Raw genomic sequence first — 27,259 nt, 5'->3', positions numbered from 1 at the left:
CAATATATCAAACTAAGATATGGAGGAAGAAATGACTACAGGTGGCTACAGGTTGTTTAATCTGCACTAAATGAACAGAAAAGAGGAAACACAATGATGAAACTTGGCTATCATCAGAATTTCTCTATTAAATAAGGGCTGGTCATCAGATACTGATTCAGATGTTACTGAATCCTGGTTGGTGCAAGAACATGTGGTATAAACATGTAAGAAGAGCATAGAGACTCAAGGAAATGGACAAATCTCTAATGTGAAATAATCATTCTTAACTGCTCAAACTTTGGCAGAACTGATGTGGTTGATTGAGATAATACGTTATCATGGCCTTTTAGCAGGGCATTGTTTATTGGTGTCATGCCGACACCTTGGGAGGAAGAGGAAAAACTAAAGAGATACCAGGTGATCAAGCACAAACAATGCCAGCCAACAGAGAGAGGAAGGGGATGAAGATATGCCGAGACAAGATTAGCAGGAAATAAGAAGTGGATTAGTAAGGGCTTGACTCCTCTGAACACTGAGACCTTTCACTTTTCCCCACGGTGTTGTGCTGCCTGACACTAAGCCCGGCTCTTTATCTTAATCCTCTTTCAGCAACTGTTGGGGGTCTCACAAGCAGGAAGTGGAGAGGTTGCTTTACTTACCTCGACACAGGGCCTGGTTGCGCGCTCTGCACTCTGCTCTGAGGTTTGGTTTCTCCACGTGGTTCATTGAGGGAACATGCATGCAAAAGGGGGACAACATGAAATGGCAGTGCTTGGTGAAATGATTGAGAGACTTTTAATTTGAAAGTGAGACCCACCTCCTCTGCTTGGTTCCAGCAGGTCAGATACAAAACTGACAGGTGCGGGATGGATGATGAATGAACAACACGTACAGACAAATGCGTCGATTTCCCTAAATCCAGGGAAGGCTACATCGTTTTATTTGAGTGTTTATTAATAGGTCAACAGTCAGCCAAGCATCCAAGCATACAACAAGTTACTCTTTAGCTTTTGCTTTGTTTCACGTTCTGAACGTAAAAGGAATTACAATAGGAAAATTAACATGAACAAAAACAAAACAGAACCAAAAGAAAAAAGATATTTACATACTGCATTATAAATATGTCAAATGTACATCATTATACACAAGTACCAAAGATGGTCGGTTAATGTTGAGACCAAACAAAAGTACCTTAAAAATATGCCTAAAGAGAAACAAAAACAACATATCAAAATATGGTTCATGGGTCAATAGGACCAAAACGATTTCATTTAGTTTCTCTAGGAGGAGCTTGTCTTCAGATAAAAGCCTTAAGCTAATATGTACACTTCATGTTGTGTTTAGGGGGACACAGGCAGTTTCTAGTGTTTTTTCTTCACCTAAAGTATGTAAATAAAAGGTTCAGTAATCACTGTGCACATTTAACTCCTCTCATAAATCTCCTCCTACACTGAAATGAACTTACAATAAGTTGGTCAAGTAAAGATCAGAAATAAGGCCAGTACCAGAATACAGTACAGAGAAATTTCAAGGTAAATGGTTGGATTTGTGTTTGGTTGTGTCATGTATTAAGAGGATGGTTTGACATTTTTGAAAAAAAAGTACATTTCCTTTCTGCCTGAGAGTTTGATGAAAGGACAGTCACGTCTCCTTTTGTCTGGCCTATGTTGAAGTGCAGAGTCAGAGCCAGAGATGGTTAGCTTAGCTTGACGTAACTAGCCTAAAGACAGGAAGCATGCTACTCTGCTAACATATTAACACAATATATCTTATTTGCTTGATGCACACAAGAAAGGAAATGTTAAAAATGACAATTGTGTTTTTAGAGGGAACTAAATGGTGTGCTACTATGCCAGACTGCTTACCGGGCCAGGCTGTACACCTCCCGGCTCCTGCTCTGTAGCCTACTGAACAGACATGGGAGTGGTGTTGATCTTTTCATTTAACTCTCGGCGACAAAAACAGAAAGCACATCTTTCAAAATGCCAAAATTTTTCCTTTAACATTTAGCTTTATCCTGGATTCAAAAATGTCCATTTAAACCACATATTCATTTTCTGTAGAAAACAACCAAAAAAAAAAACAACAAAAAAAAAATATCGGTAAAGAAACAACAAAATGGTATTTAAGGTACCAAGTTAATAACTTGCTCTGTAAACTTACATCCTGCCTTTGTAAACTTATAAAATCAAGACGGTTTAAAACCTTAAAAATGGCAGTTCAATAAATGGGAAAATACATTGTAGACATTGTGCCACCTGAAATTATTTCTCGCCCAAGCTCTATTTACTAAATGAACGAGCTTATCATCTCTGTGGAATACTGTACATTTGTATTAATGCAAAGAGAGTCAAATTAATTATACTTCCCTCTATGAATCTCCTTGCTTATTTTAATCCCTAAATGTCACACTGATTTCACTCACTTGAATGCATTTAGTTAACTCCCTGCTTTTAGGCTGACAGGTTCTCAGGATGGGGGGAGAGGGGCACGTAAGGGTTAGGAGGAAAGGAAATGTTCTCTTATGGACTCTAAAAGTCAGAGGAAGTTCTTATAAGGAATAAGGTGAAGGAACAAGAACTACTTTTTACAGAGGTCTGTACATTAAAACACAGTTATGTTCCCAAGTCATCACTGTAGGTGTTTGTCCTCTCTGCAGTGTCCTTTCTCCAATGTTTATGAACAGAAATGCCCAGTCGCTCTCTGCAGCACACGGTCACAGACGAAGATGTAAGCACACACGTATCGTACAGTATGTACGGACATACACACACAGTACCATATATGTATTTCACAGCAACAATAGAGGAAATGCACTCGAGGGTACCAGGTTTACAGCCACAGGAGGTGAATGGATGTTCCAGTAATGTGTGGAAATGTGTGAATCCATGTCAAACAATTATCAACACAATCTAGTCAATTGGAAAATTACTCCAACAATGACATCATAATAGTACAATTTCACTGTTTCAACCAAACCCTTGAATTTGAATGAATTCTGATTGAAGAGGCACACGTACAAAGCCTTGTGGCTCAATGGTCATGAAATATCGTGCCCTTTAATTCCTTTACAGTCGTGGACATTTTTACCGGAGAATCACGTTAAAGATGGCGAAGAAAACGACTCACTCTCAGCCCATAGGAATTCTGCAATCAGCTCCTTTCGATGTTCCAAACCCATTTCCCTGTGAATTAAGTATCTAAATCATTTGAACTTCTCAACTATAATTGCTTTGCCTTTGTATATAAATAGTATGTCAAGAGTTTGATAGCTGTGTTGAAGACATGCATCATTACTAAAGCTGCAACAGACATTGATATCATGGAAGATTTAGTTTCTTTCCTACATCAGTGTTTCGTCACTTCGAAAACTATTCCTCACAGTTTTGTGTTATTATGCCTTGGCTTGAAAATTTGAAGGAAGTTTCTCATTCACGCTCATTATAAAATCAATTTACGCCGCAGAAGGGGGAAGACATAAAAAGGAAATGTTCAAGCATTAAGGAAATGCTTTTCGTAGGGTAGGTATGAATGCCAAAGTAAGTCATTTGTTTGGTTGACGCTTAAAAAACATAAAGCTTAAAGCTGATCATGATCTTTTCAGACCAAGACTGAATGAATTTAACTAACGAAACAATTAAAAAATAATAATATAAAAACAAATGTACAATGTCCGGAACCCCACACACCCACTCCTTTCAGCATAGTGGGATATCAACAATGAGTCCGCCACTCCTGATATCTTCCCAATTGGTACTGATTCTGGGTTACACAGTGTGAAACAGAGGAGGAAGTACTGGGAAAAGACAAGGGTGTGAGTGCAGGGTTGTTTTTTTTAAATGTTTTTTTCCTAATGTCTGTCTAGGGCTGCTCTCTGGCTCCTACATGATGCTGATACTACGGTTGAGCTCACACTGGGCATTGTTGTTGATGTTGGGATTGGGGTTGGGGTTTCGACGGCTCATGTTGGGCGTGGGCACCGAGGTCAGGGTGCTCGTATCGTTGGGGCAACCGTGCTGAAGCAAGATGTCTGCGCACTCCTGGCTGCCAGCTCGCCGAGCATAGGACAGCGGGGTCTGGCCACGGGCATCCCGGCTCTTCACATCCACGCCGTACTGTAAGAGGACATGAAAGGTGGAAAAGGCAGATAAGAAATATTTAGAGTCACATTATGGGAATTTCATAGACATTTCAGGGAATTTATCAGTATTCATTTTGACTGTGAAAAACATACTGTTAAGGAATTATAACTTAGTAATCTAAAAACAAAGTGAAAATGGGATTTTCTAAATATCATTTGCAGTCATTTGTTTCTTTTTTTGCTCAGTTTATCATCAGCAGCTCATTTGAGTTTCCCCATTTTTCCATTTTTGTTATGACTTGACAAACAGAAACATTCCCAAACTGATCACCTCTGGGTGACAGTTCACATTAGTTAGAGCTAAATTTGCTCAGTTTAGATTAAAAAAAACAAAAAAAAACACATTTTTTTTTATTGTTGCAGTATTGTTGGAAAACTATACACTAAAATATTTTGCCTTTTATAAGATCTTCTCTTTCTCACTTTTCCTTTTCAATTTGAGTTGAGAGAACTAAACATTTTTTTCAAATTGTATGATAATATCACATGTTCACTATAGTCTGTATCTGACAGTGTCAACAGTGCACTTAAACTTTAGTATGTAGGCAATTTGATGTTTTTGTTGGTATAATGAAACACTTAAAGAAATACACTACACTGCTTTTCCATCTTTGCACACATAATATCTTGCTGTTATATTCTTTTTAAAAAATTTTTTTTTAGCAAAGTTTAGAATTTAAACTACGAATAAGTTTAAAAAAAGGAAAAAGTTTTATTGTAAGAGTAATTTGTAGTGTCCTACTCATTTTTCTGGTAATTTCTATGCAATCTGGTGTTAATTATAGGGACATAATGACAAATGTCTATGACCGTTATCTTAGTAAGTTAATTACAAAATATAAATATGCTTTTCTTTGCAGTATCTGGGGGTGACATGGATCTATAACCTCTGTATTTTCAACTGGACCTGCCCTGTTTATAATGAGGAGCTGGCACATCTGGCAAAGTGGTTAACCAGTTGTTGGGCAGGCACTCCTTTTGTACTTCTAATTTTTGCTCACTTGTTTAATAATAAACACAAACACTAACAATGTTCATCTCCCTCTGATGGTTCCCTCACAGAGTCAGAGGAGGCCACTCACCCAGATGAGAAGCTGTGTGATGACCACGTTTGCCATGGCGCAGGATAGGTGCAGAGCGGTGCGTCCGTCCCCGTCCCCGTAGGTCTCGTTAACCTCCTCTTTGGTGCCGTGGGCCAACAGCACCACCACCAACCTCAGGTCATCCTCCACCACCGCCCGGAGCAGCTGCTGCCCCAAGGGTACGTCCGACTGGGGCAGCCCCACCAGGAACAGCTTCTGCTCGTACTTGGCTCGGATCCAGCGCTCCTTCTCCTCCCTGGAGGGAGAGAGAGAGAGAGAGAGAGGGGAAATGACAGGGACGCTATAGTTCAGGCTGGGTAAAACATGATGAACATGCTCTGTGCAATTTAGCACCTGAGTTAAAGAACTTCCAGCTCACATCTCATAATTCAGCGGTAGCGATTTGAAAGGCAAAAACACGTAGAAAAGGAAGAACGCAGACACACAAGGGAAACATTACAGTAATTGGCCTAAGAGACTCACTGGTGTGAAGTGACATTTCTAAATTATTAGAGCACAGGAAAGGCACTAGCCTCTACTATCGCAGTGGGAAATAATACAGTGAGATGGGCTGGAGAGATGAGAGAATGCCAAAGGGTGTGACGCTTTGGGCAATATTCCACTTTCTAGCGATTACAGTCGACAGCAAGACGGTAAGAGCCTGGCCAGCTTTCTAAAGGTTACATATCTTGAACAGCATGTCTGCTGCGGACAATACAGGAAAGAGGGGGACGTTTTTTCTTTCTCTTTTTTTATTTTTTTATCAGTGCTGTCGGCTGTCAGTCTGAACTGATGGATCCCCTCCACAAAAGAGGCAGTGTGTCTCCGGGCCCCAGTCTCCCTTGGGGTGGCTGGGCCCTGAGTCAGATCGATGGGGCTGAATGGCAGCCAGAGAGGGAACGGTGGGATGCGGGGCTCCTTCCCTCCAGCCTGCAGCAGAGAATAGAGGCTGAGGGAAGACTCCATCCTCTATGGCCAAGCAGAATTCTATCTATTGCTCTTCATCTTGACCTCCGCTTCTTTCACTGCCCACACACAAACTGCCCAAATAAGAAAGAAGTACAAAAAAAAAAATCAATATCAATATGTGAATGACTGAGCATGCCCAGTGTGGCACTAACCCTGTGACCCTGTCAGCCGGTGTGATAAGAGGAGCAGAAAGAGGCTGTTGTTTGGACTTGTGGGTGAGTGACAGAGAGGAATGGTTGGTACGGATGAGTTAAAGTGGCGACGCTGGCTGGAGTGACAAGGCTCTCGTGGGACTCACTGTGAACGGACTGAGGCTCGACACCAAGTGCCAACTGACAATCCAATTCAATTCTATTTCATCATAATCACAGCGAGAACGAGCTCCAACAGTACAACTTAATTAACCTTTTTAGATGAGCAATGGAACATCACACGTGCACATTAAATTGTCCATTCATCATTATTTGTCATTATTTGTAATTTGGGATGGTTGACCCAAATTAGAAAAGTAGTATTATGCCACGCAGGTAAATTTGGTTTCATTTGACCAGGTTTTCAACTATTCATTAGAATATAATTGAAATGTTTAATTTAAAGGATTAGACAGATTTTGTACATTTTTCTACATTTTATATCTCAATGCACACAAACTCTGTAAAAAGGCAGAAATTAACCTCAAATCCACTGGTAACCATTTTAACCAGACTGTCCTCAAAAGAGTATACATCTGTCTGGGACTATTTTCAGCAGTAGATTAACACACATTTAAAGCACTGGTGAATTTACAGCTGTATGTCAGAATTAATGACTGTTCTCTTGTTTGTCATACTGATGGAACATAGTTATCATCACGGCTTAACCGCACCGCAGGCGATCAAGAACATACTTCTATATTAGACATGATCTTGTTATATAGGTGAGGCTGTCCTTTAAGTAAATCCCCAAGTAGCTCATTTTCAATTAACAGCAGCCGTTTTAACAACTGTGACCGGTTCAGCATTAGTCACTCTCCTTGATTACGACCTTAGCGGCTAAGTGTCAGGGCTGCCAACTTGCCACAGACAGCAACCGTTTTCAGACTCATATGTCAGCTGCCAGACTCACTTCACAGAGCAGTTCGTCTTGCACAGAGGAGCCTGGCACCGGCCCTAACTACATGAGTTAAGGATGGGGAGCCTCTATCCGTGAATCAAGCACAAACTGATTAACTGCAAAACACAACTGGAAGCTCATAAAAGCAACTTCACCCTCAAGTTAAAATTGTTTTAAAGCCATTGATTCTGTAAGCTCATGGGAGCTTCTTTTTTTTGTGATGACCTGGAGGAAGATGTGGAGGAGAAAGTCTGTTACCCTGCTCCACCATAAGCAAATCTTTTCTTAAGGGTGAGGGTATTATGTGAACAACAATACACCCCTAATGGCAGGCAATTGCAGTGGCTCAGAGTTTTATGGTGTAAGACCTCCATCAATCCCTACTCAGTCATTATGTGTGGACAAGCCTGTTAGCAAATCAATTGGCCTTAGAACCAGTGGACTGCTCAGAGCAGGAAGGGGCCGTCCCGCCCTCCCCTCTTATTTCCGGTGGACCCTTTGAAAACAAGTGTCTTTTTGGAGTTGATAAAGTCTGTCTGAACACACTACAACCTATGGAGTAATCCTAACAGCAAATTCTACCACCTTTCATGAAAAAAAAAAAGATAAACATGGTTTAAAAAACAAAAAAACCAAACAATCACTGTCTAAAAGTTTGTTTCAGAAAGCTAGACCATGAATGAGATGCTGAATCTGTAGAGCCCAGTGAATTGATATGAGCTAAATGAGGCAGAAAGTTAGCACCAAGATGTGAAACAAAACGGCTGAGGAGAGCCATTAAGAAGACGTCAACATCTGAGAAAGGAGCCCCGAGGACACTTTGTGTTACCCTCTGCTACAAAACCAGCCCCTGAAGACCTGCAGGGGAAAAGGCCTCACTCACTGCTGACGCTGAGCTCTAAATTCAACCACAGCTCTTTTTTTTAGCATCGTCCACTTTAACAAAATAAAAAATAAAAAAGGCAACCAGGCAGTGGTTTTTTAAAAATTCCCCAGCTGCTGCCACTTGAAAGAAAGAGTGTGAAAGGAAGTGAAATGGTAATCCCCCCTCTGTCTTTTGTTTGAAATAGAAAAACAATCCAAACAGAGGTAGGGTTTAGACAGTCAGGGGGAAAACTGAGACCCTTGAAAAGGACACTTCCTCACCACAGGAGGAAGAAAAATAAAATCAGCAGATTTAGCATGTCAAAAAACGCCTGGTCAGGGCTGGAGCGGAGGGGGCAGAGAGGGAGAGCAGAGTGAATTTTCACAGCATGGGGGGATATTAAGGAAATTGAACTGATGGTTACTCTTATATACACACACACACACATACGCAGACATGGTTTTAGCAGACACCACCCTGGCTTGAGCACATACTTGTTCGAAATTTCTCTGTTGCTTAGGGGACAGAGGGGAGCTCAAAGTTCCCAATAAAAATGCCTGTGTCTCTCTCAGCTAAAAAACAAGCTGTGTTTTGCTTCGCAGTGACCGTCCTCCATCATTCAGAGTTATCTCGCAGCTGACCAGCATTGTTTGACTTTCTTTCAGCGAGTTTTTATTTGGAAGAAATCTTGGGCAAACATCAAAATGCTTACTGGGTCTTGAGTGGAAACTGGATTCCTGGTGTCCCCTTTCATTTGCCTATGCAGAGCCCACCTAGATAAAAGCAGCCTTAACAGTGGAGAAAGGCCTCTTTTATAATTCTATTAGAGCTCCGTCCCTTCAGCTCTGTTGAGCAATGGATCCTGACCCTGACTTAATTAAGTGGCAAATGGCGGAATGATTCTCCTAAACCCAGCCCACGGAGTCAAGAACACATGACTGAATTCAAATAAAGAGGTACAAACAAGGATAATTAGTCAAGCCTGAAAGACAAAAGCGAACGGGAATTTATAGGAAGGGAAACTGAGACAGAGGGGGTGGAGCCAGTGGTGGAGTAGCCACAGAATGACCAATCTGACCGCCTGCAATAAAGGTGCATTGGTCCATAGGAAGAGGAGGATGTCCGTCCCACCACCAGCCCATCTTTCAAACACATACCAAGTCCTCCTAAACAATCAAAGCCACTAGAGCTCCTCCTCCTTCTCGCCGAGCATCCAAATTCACTGCGGACACATCAAATAGACGCACTGAAGGGGAGAAATGGTGGTGGTGAAGGGTTTGAGGGGGTTGTAGAGGAGAAGGAGGAGGAGGAGCAGAGGGGGGGGGGGGGCGCTTTGGGTCTGAGCAGCCTGAACAGACCTCACAGTGGGGGGTGGGCAGCTTGTATAGGACTGATTCCCATGCAGCCAAGCAGCTTCACTTCCACAAACCGAGGGGAGGGAAGAGACAGGGAGCGAGGAAGAGGGACAAGTGGACAGAGAGAGGGAGAGGGGGCTGAGAGAGAGAAAAAACGACAGAGATGAGAGGAGGAAAAAAAAGCGCACACAACAGGGAGAGAAAGCTGGGCCCCAAAGAATCAAAGGTTGCTAAGGGCGAGAAATGAAGGAGCAACACAGTAAACGCTGGAGCAAAAAAAAAAAAGAAAAAGTGCTAAATAAGGCCCCCTATGGTCCAGCGGGTACAGTGTTGACATGGTATGTTGCTGCTGTAAAAGCTGTAAAAGGCTGTAAAAGAATTAATGCAAATATTTTTACAAGTGGAATCGAGGCCACTTTTCTTGCCGAACAGATGACCGCCGATTCAAAAGGTTGTTGTGTGTGGAGCTGTGTGGATAGAGAGGCCAGCAGGAGAGCATCTGGGTGCCGTAGGCATGGCGGAGGGATGAGTTGAATATATTGTGACATTAATGAGGTTGTCAGACTCCTCCGTGATGGAGTGGCTGTGTTTTTGTGCCAGCAAAACTAATACCTTTAAATGCTCATGCTGTTAACCCCTGCTGAACCCTCGCCTCGCATACAAAGCTGAGGGGACGATAACACATGCCCTCGCTTATGTATGCAGCCTGCTCCGCGGATCTACACAACAGCCCTGGATCCTTTTTTTTCCCTTCCATTTCACGTCATCAGTCGAGAACTCTTTGTAATGACTCAGTAACGCTAACAATATTGAAACTAAATTGCATGGTTAAGTGGACTTCGCCATAATGAATCGGTTCTTCCTCTATGTGTACCTGGCTCTGAAACCCAGTGGCATGTGGGCAATTAGCGACTGTGGTACCACTTCTCCCACACAGGGCTAATTACTGACCTGTGGGTTTCATTTAGAGAGAGAGAGGACGAGAAAGAAAAAGAGAGAGAGAGGGAAGGAGGACATGGGAAGACCCAGTCATTCATTTGTCTTAATTAATTACTCTTCCTCCACCAGGGCTCCTGGCAAGGCCGGCTATTCTAAAAGCTCTTCTGAGAGTTGGTGTTCCAGCACTCCTAACCTGTGAGTAGCCTGGACGCTTCGCTCTGTGTTTTGGGGACTAAAGGTAGAGGACACAAGCCAAATGTGGACGTATCCTAAAAACAGGAGAGTTATCGCTTCGGCACCGATGTCGAAAAATGCAACAAAAAACAGCTCTGGGAGCGCGAGGTACAGATGCCACAGCATGCCGGAGTGGAAGGGGTTAAAACAGGCAGTGGGGCCAGGTTTGGAGAGGTTAGCGGTGTGATTCATTTTTATTACCACGCAGCCCCTGCAGGCGGCAGGAGTGGCAAATTATTTCTGAAACAAAGTGGAGGGCTCTCATCAGAGCTATTACCTGCCTGTGGCCGAAGGCAGCACGGAGCCTACAGAGGGTGACAGTGAGAGGCCCGCGTCAGTGAGGGATAGCCGTCCACATCCGTCCACGCTCCAGGACATCTCCCCCCCGCCCCCCAACCCCAAATGAGAACTGGTGTCTGTGTGTGTTTTACTATATGTGTGTGTGTGTCTGTCGTCTGTCTGTGTGTGTGTGCCAGTACAAGGATAAGGGTAAAGTTAGTCGTTGGACCTCCCCCCCCACGGTATCCGTCAAAATGGTCTGTGGTGTTTTCTATCATGAGGATGCCAAGCAATTAGAGGTGACGTGCAAAACACAATGACTCCCAGGTGCTAATTAAAAGAACAACTCCCCTCCGATGTGCTGACTGCAGAGATCGGCCACGGCGCACGGCTTCCACACATTTATTACCGCACATTTAGCCGCGGCCAGGCAAGATATGATTTCTGCACTTAATGCAGTTAGTACCAGTCTCTAATGAGTCATCCTTTATGAATGAATAATAAAGTTGAACAAATGGCTTCGTTACTGGTTAATAAATCATTGATTATGTATAGATAAGTTGTAAGGCATTAATAGGAGCAACTTTTAGTTTGAAAAATCACGTTGTCTGGAAAAAGGGTGGAAGGAAGAATCTAGACTAAAATCACTGTATTTCTAACAAAATATGGAAACAACTGCCTAAATAATGAATTACGAGGACGTGAAGCCCATGAGCATTTACTAGGAAATGCAATATCACCAAATAGTGAGGACTGACCCCAAACACAACCAAGGTGTGCTTTGTTAAAGCTTTATAGATCTAAAAGCATTAGCAAGTGATTTATTAACCTTTCATTAGTTACAAAGTAAAGATGCTTTATAACAGCTGACTCATTAGAAAGTGGGACCATGTTCTTCTTCAAGTACTAAAAACAGGAGAACAGGTTACATACATGTCATGTACATATGCCTGGATATAAACACATTTCCAATTAAAGCGCCTGTAATCAGTCTGATGTACACCAGTAATTTCCTTGTTGCTGCACGGCTCCGCGTACGACAAATCTATATATTGTGTTCGCTCCATCTTGAATATCATAAGCTAAACCAATCTTGTGGATGAATGCTTTAAAGTTAAATCTCAAAAATGTAAAAGGGATAAAACTAGTCTTGCAAGCGACATTCAATCAGACCCTGAGTTGATATTCAGGTAGTTACTGAATCGTTTAGATTAGGTGTCACTAATGTTTAGCGGGGAGTCGGGAGCCATATACTGCCTGCCTAGGTGCCATCACAAAGCTGCTTCATGTCACCGATGTGACACAATTAAAATCCTCTCATAGGTGCTCCACTCAAGTTAAGAGCAGCACAGTGAGTGAGAGAGAGAGAGAGGCAGGTAAGGATCTATTGTGTAGAAAGACAAAAAAAAAACACTTTATCCCATTAAGTTGGTCATAATTCATCTTTCATGATAAAGCAAAAATAATTTGATACTAATGTTTACCCCACAAGGCTACATTATTCTATCAGCATCAGTATCAGCAGCACCTCAATAACCAGTGGCCATATGTGATATTTACAACAGCTGTTTTTTGTCTGAGGATTAGTTATGCTGCAAATGAGATTTATTGTTTGACAGTGAAAACTAATGGACACGCTGCTGCGGGATAAGATCGGATTTTTAAGACAATGAAGAACCTTCCTGCTCGAGGCGACGTGGGACTGACAGTGGTAGGGAGAGGAATCAACATCAATAATCTTTCATCAAGTCTACAGTGCAACGCTTTAGCACAGATACCATTCAATAAATAACTGTAGGCCATCACTCAGTTTTGAACTGGCCGGAGAGTGGAGAATAGGAAAGGCCCAAGATACAGCGGACAAAAAAACAACGCAAGACATTTGCAAACTGTGACGATGTGTATGTTTTTAGTAGTGCCATACCTTTTATAACACATGGACATGATTGAAGCCCTACAATGATGAGCTGCAACTCCTTAAAGGATCTGTTCACATTTTTTCCAAGTGTGGCTTTAAACAACACTGACAGGTCACTGTAGTTGTTACTCTTGCCTGCAAAGGCTGTGAAGATTGTCATAATGATTGAATGTTTTTTTTTAAATCATTGATTAACACAATGTTAAGTTTTGTACCATTTTCACTGATTTAACTGGTCATTCTGCCTCACATTATTTGTTATTTACAGCTAATACTACTAAAGCTAAGCCCCAAAAAATATACTTAAAAAAAAAAAAGGTTAATAAGATATCAAAATGGCTGAAATTAAATATCAAAAAGCACCTATATAGCATTTATAAAACATAAAAAGTAAATAATTCATCCATATGATGTCAAAAATACGTAATTAGATGACATCACAGCTTCTCTGTAAAGCTTTAACATTGGATTTCATAAAAGTTTGGGTATACATTAATCAATATTAATATCTGGTAGCAGGACTCTCAGTTAAAAAAGAAACCTGCTATGTCTTTTATAATCACTTTTCCTAACAAAGTTATAAAGCTGTGATGTGAAAACAGTCTAATGCCAGCAGGGAGACCCTACAGACAGTCTTTGCTGTGACACACAGAGTGATGACCCAGCCCTGTGTGATGGATATGTGACAGGGCAGCTTGGGGCCCGAGGGCCCGGCTCTTGGGGTGGGGTTTAGCCATAATGGTGTGCTTAATTACCTGCACAGCCACACAGCAGGTCATTAGTCAGACTGGGACGCTAGGTCTCACCTGTCACCAAGAGATAAACAATCCTCCTACCAGATCTGGGTACCGCAGAGGAAAGGGAGCAGACAGTCGTCGTGGTAAGTTGGAGCGGGGTGGCACAGGGTGAGTGAGGTTTTTTAAGAGATGCACATCAAAATTGAAAGCTACTTGAAGAGAACAGGTTTGGAGTATCTTGTGAGTGTCTTCCTACTAAACTGCTGTCTGTATCTACTGACACTGTGCAGGAACAAAGGAACTGTCCTGGTTTCATATGTGGTTTAGATTACATGATCTTTTCTTGATTAGTGCTAACACGTCAAGTGACAAACTTGATGGATTTGGACCTGGTCAGGGCATTTATCAGCTACGTGCTAAATGTCGCACACAACGCTCCCTTCGTGAATTATGAGTTCCAAGCAGAGTTAGTGGAGGGACAACAGATACTGTGGTGGAAAAAATAGACATTGTATCCTTAAAATGAAGAGACAGAGGGATAGAGCTGCCAGCAACACTACTGCCTCAAATAAAACAGAGGCATTGTGATCACTGTGTACAGAATGGACTCGTACTGAAACATAAAATACTGTGTTCTTGGCTCAATAGACTGACATTTATGGACCCCTGGTGCTTCTTATGGAGCATTTTGTGGTGTGAAGTGCCTGTACTGAAATGTGGGTGGCTAATAAATGGCGGCTAATGGAGAGAAGACATCGCTGGCTTCTCGTTCTATAATCTCTGTACGCTTCATTAAGCAGCACCTTTTATTTGCAGAAGGATGCTAACCTGGTGCTGTCGCTCCCCGGCTTGTTGTAGCCCTCCAAAGCGCCCTCCCACACGCTGTTGGCAATCGCGTTTCCGATGGCGGTCATCACCATGCTGAGCTCCACCGGCCAGTCGTCCAGGTCCAGTGAGCGGACGCGGGACAGGTGGGTGCCCAGGTTCCTATGGATACCCGAGCACTCGATGCACATCAAGGCGCCCAGGTTCAAACTTGCCCAGTCTGGGTCTGTAAGAGAAGTGGACAGGACATGATCATGACGATGGAACAGGAGACGTGACAGGAGAAGCTTTATCTATTCATCTGATTGATAGACGATCTTATAGTTTCATAAGGATTACACTGCATTCATATGTTGCAATAAATATTTCTGAATAGGTTTAAACTTGAAAACATTAGTCTACATTTATCACAAGAGTTTTAAACATCTTAACACCCTTCAGTTTTCAAGATTTAGATTTTTAGATTATTATAGGCAAGGAAAGAACCAGTCTGGATGCCAACAAGGAAACGCTTTAAGATGCAGCTTGACTCACTGTGTGGTATTGCTGATGTTCCAGTGTTAATGCACAATTTTGACTGTGATGTGTTACTATGTGTTACTGTCAGTGACCATGACTTAGAGCTGAGTTGCCGAAATAAAGTCCAATCTGAACCCGAAAACGTGATATTATCGTGACAGCATTTTAGAAAACAAAACACACATGTCAAGGCCCCACATCACAATTCTTAAGTCACAATCTGATATTATTGCGATTTTAAGCATATATGTGATATCCTGAGGACATGTTGTGATAAATCACAATTTAATAAAATAAAATAGATACAGGGCATCAATGTTTTGATACAACATTGCCACACAAAATATCATGACACTGTGCTGTACTGATTTTTTTCTTTCAACTCTACTCAATAGTATAAGTAACAGCAGGTTACATTTATAATATGGTGACACTAATATAAAAGAATAGGCTATTGAGCTCTGAAAAAGTTCTGAAATAATGTGAAATACATTTTTAACCACTAATCAAGTGGTTGAATATCAATGAATATATATATACAGATCAATATCTATATCTTGGTTTTTGATACAGTACCTTTACCAATTAGATTATTATCTTTTGAGGTGAAGAATTATACTCACTGGGTGCATCACAGTCCACACAAAAGCTGTTCCCCCTCACGTTTCGTATGGACTGAATGGCCATCGCATCACTTTGGCTTCCTAACCGAGACTGTGAGGGAACATATGAAAAGAACAAGTCAGCAGGAACTAATCACTGCAGGAGTATGAGAAGGCAAACAATTATAGCTGGACTGGTATCATAGACGAGCAGTGATGGGAGGGAGGGAAGAGGTGTTTCAAAGTCTTGGGAAAAGACTGAGGCAGAGAAAATATGAATATGAAAATGAGGCCGTGTCTCCCCCGTATGCTGACACAAGCCGTGTTCTTTCTCTGATGTCTGTCAGTTCTAATAAGAGATCCCCCCCACACTGTGGTGCACCTGTCTGACAACCTCCCACATGTGACAGCTTGAAGTGGGTGAGGAGGGGGCAAGGGGGGGAGAAGGGGGGCACAGTAAAGATCGGAGAGAAAGGAGCCAAAGAAATGAAGCAGCATAATTGTAGAATTGATGATGCCGATGTCGTGATTAGACGATAATCGCCAACCTCTTTCCAGTCCTGGTGCTTCTTATCTTTCGCGAGTCCCAATGTACCTTGTTTTTTATGCTTTCACAAGACTGCAGGCTGGCAAAGATCTGGCTCTCGATGGCTTGGACCCACAGTTCCCTCTCCTCGTACGTGGACGCTTCGAAGTTCCACGTCTGACCCGTCAACGACACAATGATGAACTCAAAGGAATCCTCTTGTTCTGAAAACAAGCAACACAAACGAACGGTAAATCAGTGTAATCAAAAACTAATGTCGCACACATGTCGGTGCCGTTTCTCCCGGCTGCACAGGTTTGGGCTTCCTTTCTGCTTCACATCTGTATAGTAGAAAATCACCTGTCAGCACATTGAAGGAGGGGATGTGAGTGGGGCGGGGGGGCACGTTAGGTGGAGCAACACGCATGTCGGTTGTGCAATCTGACTCTGCAAATCAGCGGCACAGCTCAGTGATTGAGGCCCATCTATGCACGAGTGCACTGTGGAATGGGCTTCTGTTAAACTCAGCAACATTCAAGTGATTTCTTGGCACCTCCTGTGCTGCCTGGCACCGCTGTTTGGTTTGATGATGCCTCAAAACCTCAAAAGCATAAGTGCCAATACACGTTTCAGCTCCACCACTGCAAGTACAATTCACCAGAATGACACAATAATAATTTTGTTCAAACAATATTTTTGTGATTTTGCTTTTTTGATGCCTTTAACATATAATTCATATGAATAATGATTTTTTTTTGTGGAAAAAATAGTAAAAAAAAATACTAAGGCTGCTGTTGTCTTCATATTGAAGAAATGCTACTGTTTATTATGACAGTGCCAGTAGACCTATGGATCCACCACTGTTCCCACTGTTGGTCGACCAGGAATCCAAACATTCACTCAGCTAGCTAACTCTGCTATCAGCGCCACCCAGTAATATTCAAATCACGAGATCTGTGTTTTATTCTACAAGTTCTCTTGAATAAAGATGCTCCAACATTTTTTGTAATTCTAAATCTTTGCTCTCCTTGTTGTTACTGGTTATATGAAGTGTACTTATGTTCTTGGTATGTCAACTCCCCCTCAGTCTGACTGAGTTAGGCCATAACCATAGCTACGGTGGCCCTGAGAGCTCAAGGCACTGCAACTTCAGAAAACACATGAGAAGAGACAAACAAATTACTACAAATTACAGAAAAAATAAAATACTCAATTTGACAAACGGGGACACAAAATATTGACAGACCTGGCTGGGTCACAAATTTGTTCAATGTTTATTGACTTTAGAAGACGGATGAGTTTGTTTGGTTTATCATAACAACAAAATCCTTTTTCTCAGCATAAACTGAATAAAGTAGAGGCTGTATATCTGTTTTGAGCTCCTTTTTTGTAATTAAGCCCCTTTGTCAAAACTATGTTGTTAAAATTAACAGGACTTAATGTTATTCCCTTGAAATTCTCCCCATAGTTCACCTGAGTCAGGTACACAGGTGGAAAGTGCTTCCTTATGGTTGTTACTGCAAGTTTAAAGCAGAAGTAAGCGATCCGGTCGTTTTGGCTAACTTCTTGTCAGCCGATGGAGTTAGCAGTCCCCGCCCACGTCCCTACGTCACCACATTCACGCGCATCCCTTGGCTGCACACACAGAGAGGACCGCCCCTTTAGTTTTCTCCTCGGCTTACAGCAGAGCAGAGTGACTGACAGACCCGTGTTTCAGACCAAACACTCTATATAAGTGATTGCTGTCGGAAGATATAACTATTTAAGACTTGTATTAACACAAATATTCCGCTTACTTCTGCTTTAACTCTGTATTTTTAAGTTATACAATAATATGAACTTTAAGTGCTTGTGAAAATTATAAAAATAAAACTATGCACCAACAGAACTGATTAATAAGTTAATAAATCTGAGCATAAACAGAGAAGGAGACAGAGGAGCAGCATCTGTCCCTTTAACCTTATTGTTGCTATGTTGTATAATAGTATTAGCACACAGCTTAACTACCAAATGCCACTAGATTTCTTTACATTCAGTCAACAACCCCAAAACAATTTATATATACAATTTTTAAATTGCAGGTAACATTTCTTTGAAAAGGAAGAACTTTGTAAATGGTGAATCAACCTTGTTTTCTTCACCTCCCATCTCTTTCTGTTTAACTAAGATTTATGAAAATGTCACCTGTCGTTTCCAAACAAGAGGTCTGACACAACATATGTTCCAACACATGCCGTAATGCCTCTGCTGTTCAGAGGCAATTCATTAACTCGGTACTGTACAATGTGACTCGTGTAACATCTCAGGTCTCTGCACATGCTTGAGCTCATAGCCAAATGATTTGTAATTACCTAATTATGTCTATGCAAATAGTCGTCTCATTTGCATAAACCATGTTTGGAGGACTGGAGGCAAGTAGACACAAGGGGAATGTTTTTTTCCCGTGTAGCTTTGATCCACCATGTCCTGCAAATAGTTCTGCTGATGCGCTATTAATGTGCTGTATTAATTACCCACATCGTTGATATCATTTATCAACACAAGTTACATTATAAAGCAAAGTTTTTTCATTGCATGCACATATCTAGACTCCTACTGTAATACTCTCGATCCATTGTTAAATCAACTCTTTGCATGAATCAAATTTAATCTTATGACGATAAGATCAACAGACAAGTCATATAACTAAATAAATGTCTACTCTTTATATTTATAATCAATTCACCCTCCTTGGTTCAAGACATAGCCCAACTGACAGATGTCTGACGGAGGCCACTAATGTTGCAATCCCTGCGCTGTGGTGTAGGGCGATCTCTTCAGGGGGAAAGCAATAATCCAATTAGCTCGACACCGACTTCAATTATCTGATTTAGTTTGTGGAATTGACTACAGGTCACAGAGAATCAATAAAGACCTGGGAGCCTCTTTATTTAGACTTTAAGTGAAAAAAGTCTTTTGGTGTGTGTGTGTGTATGTATGTATGTGTATAGGTGTGTGTGTGTGTGAGAGAGGTTATAGAGCAGCAGCAGGGATTAGAAGTCTGTCATCTGACTGAATAAAAATGGTCAGCTTGAAGGAACCTGAATAAAAGAGAATAAAAACAAAAAATATGCAAAGAAAATTAATGTGGAAAAAAAAAAGCTTGATTAATTGGGCTACATGGAGAAAAAAATCATTTTTTCCCCTAGTCCAATATACCTTCAGGTACAATAACTAATGCATTTGATTAGAATCTGTGGTTCCCAGACTCAAATGTTGTTATACTTGTGTTTTCATCTTTTTAAAAACCTGAACAAAGCTAATTATTCTGTTGGCTGCCCAGGCAATAAATTGGAGGCATTAAAACACTTTCATTATGGAGATTAAAAAAGCAACGGATGGCTGATTTCTTAAACTGATGAGTATACGAGGGAAAACAAATCTAATTCTCCATGCATAGTAATGCACATGCGAGACATACAGTAGCCACTAAAGAGACAGTGGGACTAGTGCGGCAGGAATCTTTATGGGGGAAACAGGTATTGTCATTACATGCAGCTCTGGCAGCACTGATATTACTTTTTAATGCCGTCCACAGTGTGGCAATTCAGCTCCGTAAGCCAAAGTGCTTCTGCTCCATGTAAGCATGGTGCTGAGGGTCAAAGCGCTGATCTCACACACAGTAAATCTGAGCATGAACAACGTGTCAAAGGTAACGTCGCTATCTTACAGGCACCTGCCATGATGAGCTTGTAAAAGGGCCATTAGTGCTGCCGTCATTACTCAACGGTCGCCGTTGGAACAGAGGCTAGCGGAGGGAACGATCACCTGGTCACATTAACACGAACATTAACCTCCTGACCATATCTATCTACGAGCCGGCGATCAACAAGTTCTTGCCAATTAGAAATAAATTAACAAAGCTCTGCCAGTGGGCGGACAAGGAGGAACACAATTTAAAGGCACTGGAGGAGCCAACTGTGAAGAATGAGCGAAATATGATTTTCCTTAATTAACATGGCATAATAAAAAGGAAATTAGAGTGTAATGGCCATGGAGCCGCAAAGAGGAAGGAACAGATAAAGATACTCATCGTCCACCATTTACATGGATCATAAAACTGTTTCGGGAACCTCTCAGTTACAGACCTTCATCAGACACTCGATGGCTTCTTGAGGAGCTCTTTAATAAGCTGAACGTTTAGTAGAAAAAATAGATTGTAAATGCATTCTTAATATTTTCTGGCCACAGTGGCAGGGAGTAAGTACATTTACTCAAGTACGATAATGAAGTACAGGTTTGAGATACCTGGAATATACTTTTGAGTATTTGCTCATCACGTGTTTTTATAGTCCTGGTCCAGAGAAATACTGTGATTTCTGCTGTACTGGTGACTCTTCAGGTGAAATGTTTACCTCTAAAAACACACAATGACCTTTTTTTTTTTTTCGCTTGTGTCTAGTGGAATCTTTTTAACATTTCAGATCATTCTTTGAGTTATTAGCTGAGTGTAAAATATTATATATACACACTGGTCAAAGGGCAATAAAGATATAATTATTAAAGATCCATGCAACGTTTGATTTTCTCCTCTTTTTCTCCACTAAGGGTTAGTGACCCTGGTCTAGTTAGGAACCATTGAACTATACTTCCTTTATTCCAACTTCAGTAAATGCTCTGCAATAATAAGAATCAAATAATAATGTTGTATATACATGATGTTTTAGATTTTAGATGATCACCAGAGCTTTCACTTGATGTGTCCTTCCCTCCACCACTGACCTGCCGCCTTTAGAGAAAGATCTTTCTCCTCTCTAAAATCGTCTCAGTGCTGTAAATCATACAGATACATGTTTGACCTGAAAATCAAACTGGAAAACTGGAAAGCAGGTGACGTGAGGCCGGCGATCCCCTTGTCGCTGTGTATGTGCAGCAGATGCACCACAGAGGAACCTGCGTACCAGATTATCACCTTGGGGGGGGGGGTTTGGTGCTGAGCCCAGCTGGTGCTGTCTATACAGCAGGCAGCAACACCGCATCTATTCTGTCTAAGCCTCTCAAAAGATCCTCTGGAGACCAGGGTGATGACCCTTGGAAAGGACTTAACAAACAGCTTTTAGCCTTGAGGACTCCCCCCCCCCCCTTTTTTTTTCATCCATTTGTGTGAACACTTGGCTGAAATGATGACAAGGTGCAGGGGTACACAAGGTGAGCTATTGTTGTGGTGTGTAGGATGTGTTTTGTTGTGTCGTATGCATGCATCAGGCAGTCACTTAAAGAAGTGCTCGCCGTTCCCGTGAATTAACGAGCAGTTGGGAAGAACAGGCCAAGGCGGTGCCATCTGTAAATGTCACAGGCACTGCTTGCTCATTTTACACATCATTAAAGCCAATATTCCTAACCTGTATCAGAGCAATCAGGAGCAGGCCATTACTGCGACAGGGGCCCCGGGGGAACCACGACCAAACTCAGAAAGAAGAGAGCAGGGAGGAAGAGAGAGAGAGAGAGAGAGAGATAGAGCACACTCTTTATCAATCTGACACACACAAACACACACACACACACACTCCTGCACACTTTTCCATGCACACGCACACGCTCAAACAAACAAGGAGCACACCTTCCAACAATAAACAAACACATGAAATCAGTACCAGTACCGCTACCCTAATAGCTAGTGCATTTAACAACTGAGCAGAATGAAAACAGGGCCAATTATACATGTATCTGTGGGCAGTGTGTATAGAGCCCAAATGAGAATCTTGTTATTCCTTTCCCTCCATACTGTGGCGCTCAGAAAGCTAAGCCATTACAGGAGTGGAGGCTCCAGGGACAGCTTTCGGAAATGAGAGCGAGTCGGGGAGTGACAAAACAAAGTATTGAGATAAACACCCACCATTAGCACAGGCAGTTAAACCTCCATTTCCTAATCCTCAGCTGGACTCCAGAGGATATTAACCCTTAGTTTACTAAGGTACAGGACAATAGGATACTGGATTAAGTCGGCCTCACAGTGCAAAATTAACATTGTCGATGATAGACGGTGGCGTGGAGCAGGGAGGGAACATGATCTCTTGTTCAGGTTGATCTGTGCATCAGGATGTCGACTAATTGTTTCTGTGGTGTGTAAATCTGAGAGCGGAAAGCAACACATAAAAACTTAAACAACAAGATATAAAAGAAAACAAATGTTGAAGTGAACAAAGTTCGATTCATACATCAAGGTCATTTCTGATCACTGCCGTCAATTTATTCCAGTTTTTCCACTGTCCAGTTAGTAGCAACTTTGTAATTCATCCCCATTGATCCACACAACTTTGGGCATGATGCCCCTTATCCTCACCCTCAATATCTATCTGTCAACATCCTTATTCTGTAATCCTGACAAAGACTGAGCTGAAACTATTCATGCCTGATGAACCTGATAAAGCACGCGAGCCGAGCAGTTTGCCTCGTTACTATTAAGCCCAACTGCTCTTATTTACAAAGTTTTCATTAGCAGAAAAACACAAGATTTAATTTAAGAAATCTTCCACTGTATACGTGTGTGTAAATATACATAGTAAATGTTTATTTTCTGGTCACTTTCTACCAGTGATCCATATAATTTAAACTGATTTCATGAGGGCAGATTGCATCATCCCAGGTACGTATGTGACATAAAAACTAATGTTATCAACATCTTGATAAGACTCAGTTATAACGATCCACTTTCTCTAAACATGAGAATTATTTTTCTCTAATTTTGGACCCAATCCAGTGGAGGAGTGCTCAAATAATCAGTTCACATTGTACAATAAAACCAACAAGTACTTAAAAAAATCCATCATTGGATCCTTAATCAAATAAGGTTTATTAACCAACAAAGATTTTAATTGAAAAACTGGAGTTTGTTAAAGTTAACTGCCTTCAGATATGAATACGAGTGATTCTTCTTTTAGCCCCTTCTCTTCGAGCCCTTTTGCATTTGTGCTCAAAATGCGCGTGAATGCACGTTAACTTTGATGAGACTTGTTTTAATTTGATGTCTTTCGCTGAAATTGCATCAAATCAAATCCTGCTGTGGAGATGTAAATGAAGACCTTAAACACCTCCTTTACATTGAAAGCGTTCTCACAAACACTTGGCTCTTGTTTTCTCTCTGATTTCTGTGACCTTCACACAAGTAAATATCTTCATCCATAAAACTCAGAGAGAATCAGGAAGGAGCCTCGCACAACCGCCGTCTCCCTCCATCCCCGCACCTCCCTTTCTGCTCACAGTGGACAAGTTAAAACCCCAAAACAATGAGCATTTGATACACTTTCTTTAAAAGAGAAATACATTAATGATGCTCCCTGACAGTCTGCATTAATCAGAGGGGGCTCCCCCTGAACACAACTCTTTATCGGCCATCGATTTTCCAGTGGGTTTATGGCGAGCGACACACCGAGAGAGCTCGTCGCCGGGTGGCTGCTGGGAAACACATTACGAGGCTGTCAGTTGTCTCGCCATGCATCCTGCATCATTCTTTAAGCACATGAGAAGTTCATTACACCACACAGCTCTGACAGTGCATAGGATATTAGGGACTGTGGCCATTGTGCATACCAGTGGTGGAGGTGTAGCACTGTAGACATAACACAGGATTCATGGACAATCCAAATACAGACTTAAGTTGATTTGAAATAAATACGACTTTACATTAGTGTGAAATAAATGCAATTTAAAGCCAACGCATATAAGTATCATGATTAAGTGTGATTTTTGAGGGCATTTGCTGAACATTACAAGTGGTGCATCAAATGCATTGTTTGTTATTTAGCCTTCCATAATCATAATAATGTTAAATATGTCTAAGATTGTTTCAGCTGCCATGTACAAGAGTCTTGCTAAGTGCTGTGGTGCTACATTTACACGTGGTACATCCTCACACGTTCTATGTTGACCAAAATGATTTTTCACCTTAAGACGCTCATGCTGTTTTGATTTATGATGCTTCACAACTACTGAAATTCAATTTCAGCCTGCATTGCACGCTTCTGATTGCCCCGTAAATGAGACAAACTGATAGCAATTTATTCAAGGATCCCACCTCTCCTCTCCTCTCCTTTCCTTCCCTCTTGCTCTCTCCCTCTCTCTCTCTCGTCTTTTTTCTTTCAACAGGAGACACAACTCGCAGCCCAGACTTGGGTGAATCCAATATTTTAAGTGATACGTCTGTATTCCAGAGCACTCAGCAGAACAGACAAGTTGATGCTAATAGAAAACCTCGCCGAGAACAATGAGAAAGATAGAAAACAATGTGCATGTTTGATGACGTGAGAGACATTCAGAATCTGCTTCCTGCAGTCTGATTACTCTTAGACTTCCTCCTCAGGAAGCCCAGGACTAATCTGACTTCAATTATGCAAACGACTATACATATATACGACTGTAATCCTGCCAGGAGACACACATTAAAGAGTAAGTAATGTCAAATAAAACTTAAGTAGTGGACGTCTCCCAAAAAGATCAGACTTGAAGAGATGTGAAAGACTACTGATGTATATAAAACTCAAACTAAAGCTGGTGATGCTCGGTGTGCCTGGTACCACTGATGCTGATGTGACCACACGCTACTAGCACGCTAAAAACACTAGCACTTATCTCCGAGATGCTGATGATGTTCACTCGAAACAACAATGTGGTCAACAGACCCATTCAGACTTTAAAGAGGAGCTGTCAGAGACCATGATAAAAAAGTGTAATGATTATAAATGCTGAGCCCCATTTAGGAGGCGTCAATGCCATTGTTGTTGTTATCCAGCGTATCAATCTTGTTGATTGATCATCGCACTCTGGTGACATCAGTTTTATGGCCTCTGAAATGCGTCTCAGTGTTTTCACAATGCCGTCCAATTAGGGTATTCCATTCATCATTGGGCTGGAGAATCATTATTAATTGGGTGGAGAGCTGCCTGCCACTCCCCTGCTGAGGAGGGCAACGGCTTCTGGAGATCGGGCCCCATTCATACGCCGGTAAAAGAAATGAGGGGGCTTTGAGGTTGGGGGGCCACATAGAGACACAAAACTGCATACCTTAATCCACTTCATGGACATATTCAATCAGAACATACAAGATTATTTGATCATCCCACAGTGAGTGGAGAAATCTGATCTGTATTAGAAGTTTTTGAACCCAAAGTGGATCATCAAAGTTTCATCATCTTCCACTTTCACCCTGTTACTCAGTGTGGTCAGTTCCCTTTCAATCCACTGACATACACACAGTCATTTACCATTTCCTTTCAGCTGTTGATTGGGAGCTTCACTGGGATGGTGTAATACTCTGGTTTGCCCACCAATATGAGTCACCTGTGCAACTCCCCAGACATGATCCCTCACTGGCTTCCCAGTGCTAAGAAGCATTAATTGTGTTGTTTGGTAACATAAATAAATCACTTCAGAAATGTTTTGATGTGTGATATTTTTCCCTATTTGTATCACTATAGGAAATGATCCTAGCTCTCTACATTGATATGCAAACATCTGGCCTGTTAGGCACCTGTGCAACCAATGGACATATATTTTTTTTGTTTCAGGAGTTTTGGTCATTTCAGAGCTAATGCGGCGATGCAGTTTTTTGTACCTTCATTGCCTGCAGATAAGCCGTCTGGCTTTGTGATGCCCGTGCTCTTTTTCCGTCTGTGTTTCTTGCGGTTGGCGTGAGGTGAAGGAGGTGGCTCAAGTTTAGGACTAGTCGCACTGCCCATGCTGGAATTTGCAGGATCAGTCATCCCATTGGCTGAAAAAAGAAGAAAAAGAGGAAAAACATTATTTCTTTGATCTTAAATAAATGTTTTGGGATTTTTTTATGGTTATAAAATAATTTTAATCATTTATTTCATTGTGACAGCTTCTGCTTGGCATAGGATAAAGCCTCTTGTGAATTCCAGTAGTTATTTGAACACCTGCCCCCATTGGTGCGTCATTATTACCAGGTTACTAGACTTTGTTTGAAGCCACTAAAATTAGAACATTTAAACGTATTTAGACTAATAATAAACAAACTGCACTAAACTAAATCTAGGAGTAAAATGAAGGAAAATGCTGAACTTAAAGTTAACTGGGTTTTTTTTGTTGTTATTTTTATAATACATAAGTAAAGACCTAGAAGGAGACAGATGGAAATGCCAAATATAAAATACTTGAAATTTTTCACTGTTTTCATAATAACTGAAGCTTAAGCATAGGATAGAATAAATTTGATACGTGTGAAATTATTCCTTTACAGATACACTAAGGCAGCTTCAGCGTAAATTCTTCAGTGAGTGAGGAATGGTATGCAGTGTTATGCATCATTGTGAAATGACACTGAGTAATGAATAATGAATGATATTGTTGAAAGCTTCATGCAAAGTAGGGGCAGACTTGTGACAGAAATGTGTCCACTGTAGGAGGAGTTGGAAATGGCTCTGAGTGCTCCAAAAGTAACAGCGTGACTCCGGCTTTAGAGGCAGTGAAGGACAGGTATGGGGCTATCAGTGAACAAATGGTTACCTACGTTAGCCTGCAGCAAAGCTCTCTATATGACTGTCTGAGAGTGACAGGGGGCTAAGAGCCGGTTTTGTTTCTTGTAAGTGATTTTATAAATGTGATATTAACCTGTGCTACCGTTGGGCAAAGGGATAGGAGGCATGGGACGATAGGAGGGAGTTGTCAGCTTGCCATCCTTCTGATTTCCTGACATTTGACATCACTTTCCCTTCTTTCCCCCTCCGGATGCCATTATGAATCTGGGAGTGGGGGCCAGGGGCCTGGGGGGAGCAGGGAGGGAGGGCCAGAAGATGGGCCCCATATTGCTCTCCTCTTACCACCCTGTGTGGTGCTGGCAGCCTCCTCCATTGTCTCCCATCAAAAGCTCATTGTAGTGTGGCAAACTCCATTCATTTCCCTGTGCACCGTCCCAGCCCCAGGGGTGGAGTGCAGGAGGACAAGGGGCTCAGGGATTATTGCTGTTGTCGTTGCCAGTTGCACATGCTATAATGTGCGGCACTGTGCCATTAGCCAGTGTACAACATTAGGCCTAATTCGGTCATTACCTTTAGGGAGATGGGGCTGTCTTGGAGGAGGGAGATGGGCTCAGCAGGGGACTGAAGATGGCAACATGGGGGAAGAGTGGAGCTCTGAGGGCCCGGGGACGCATTGTTTGAGTGTGGGCAAAACATAGGAGACAACACCTGAGATACACACT

General features: G+C 41.8%; 1 protein-coding gene across 1 annotated transcript in view; it reads right to left on the bottom strand.

Annotated features, from left to right (window-relative positions):
* Positions 1-885: 885 nt before the first annotated feature.
* Positions 886-27,259, bottom strand: part of agap3 (ArfGAP with GTPase domain, ankyrin repeat and PH domain 3) — a 70,595-nt gene continuing 44,221 nt past the window's right edge. Inside the window, exons 13-18 of the mRNA XM_085805619.1 lie at positions 25,655-25,810; positions 16,135-16,289; positions 15,561-15,651; positions 14,422-14,644; positions 5,206-5,461; positions 886-4,097 (exon numbers count right to left, since the gene is read on the bottom strand). Coding sequence (XP_085661745.1) covers positions 3,864-4,097; positions 5,206-5,461; positions 14,422-14,644; positions 15,561-15,651; positions 16,135-16,289; positions 25,655-25,810 — 1,115 coding nt within the window. The 3' untranslated portion in view covers positions 886-3,863. The remainder of the gene's footprint in view (positions 4,098-5,205; positions 5,462-14,421; positions 14,645-15,560; positions 15,652-16,134; positions 16,290-25,654; positions 25,811-27,259) is intronic.

Source organism: Trachurus japonicus, chromosome 17, assembly GCF_045865225.1.
Source record: "Trachurus japonicus isolate A0001 chromosome 17, Traja_1.0".
Lineage (NCBI taxonomy): Eukaryota > Metazoa > Chordata > Actinopteri > Carangiformes > Carangidae > Trachurus > Trachurus japonicus.
This window is presented reverse-complemented; position numbering and strand designations above follow the sequence as displayed.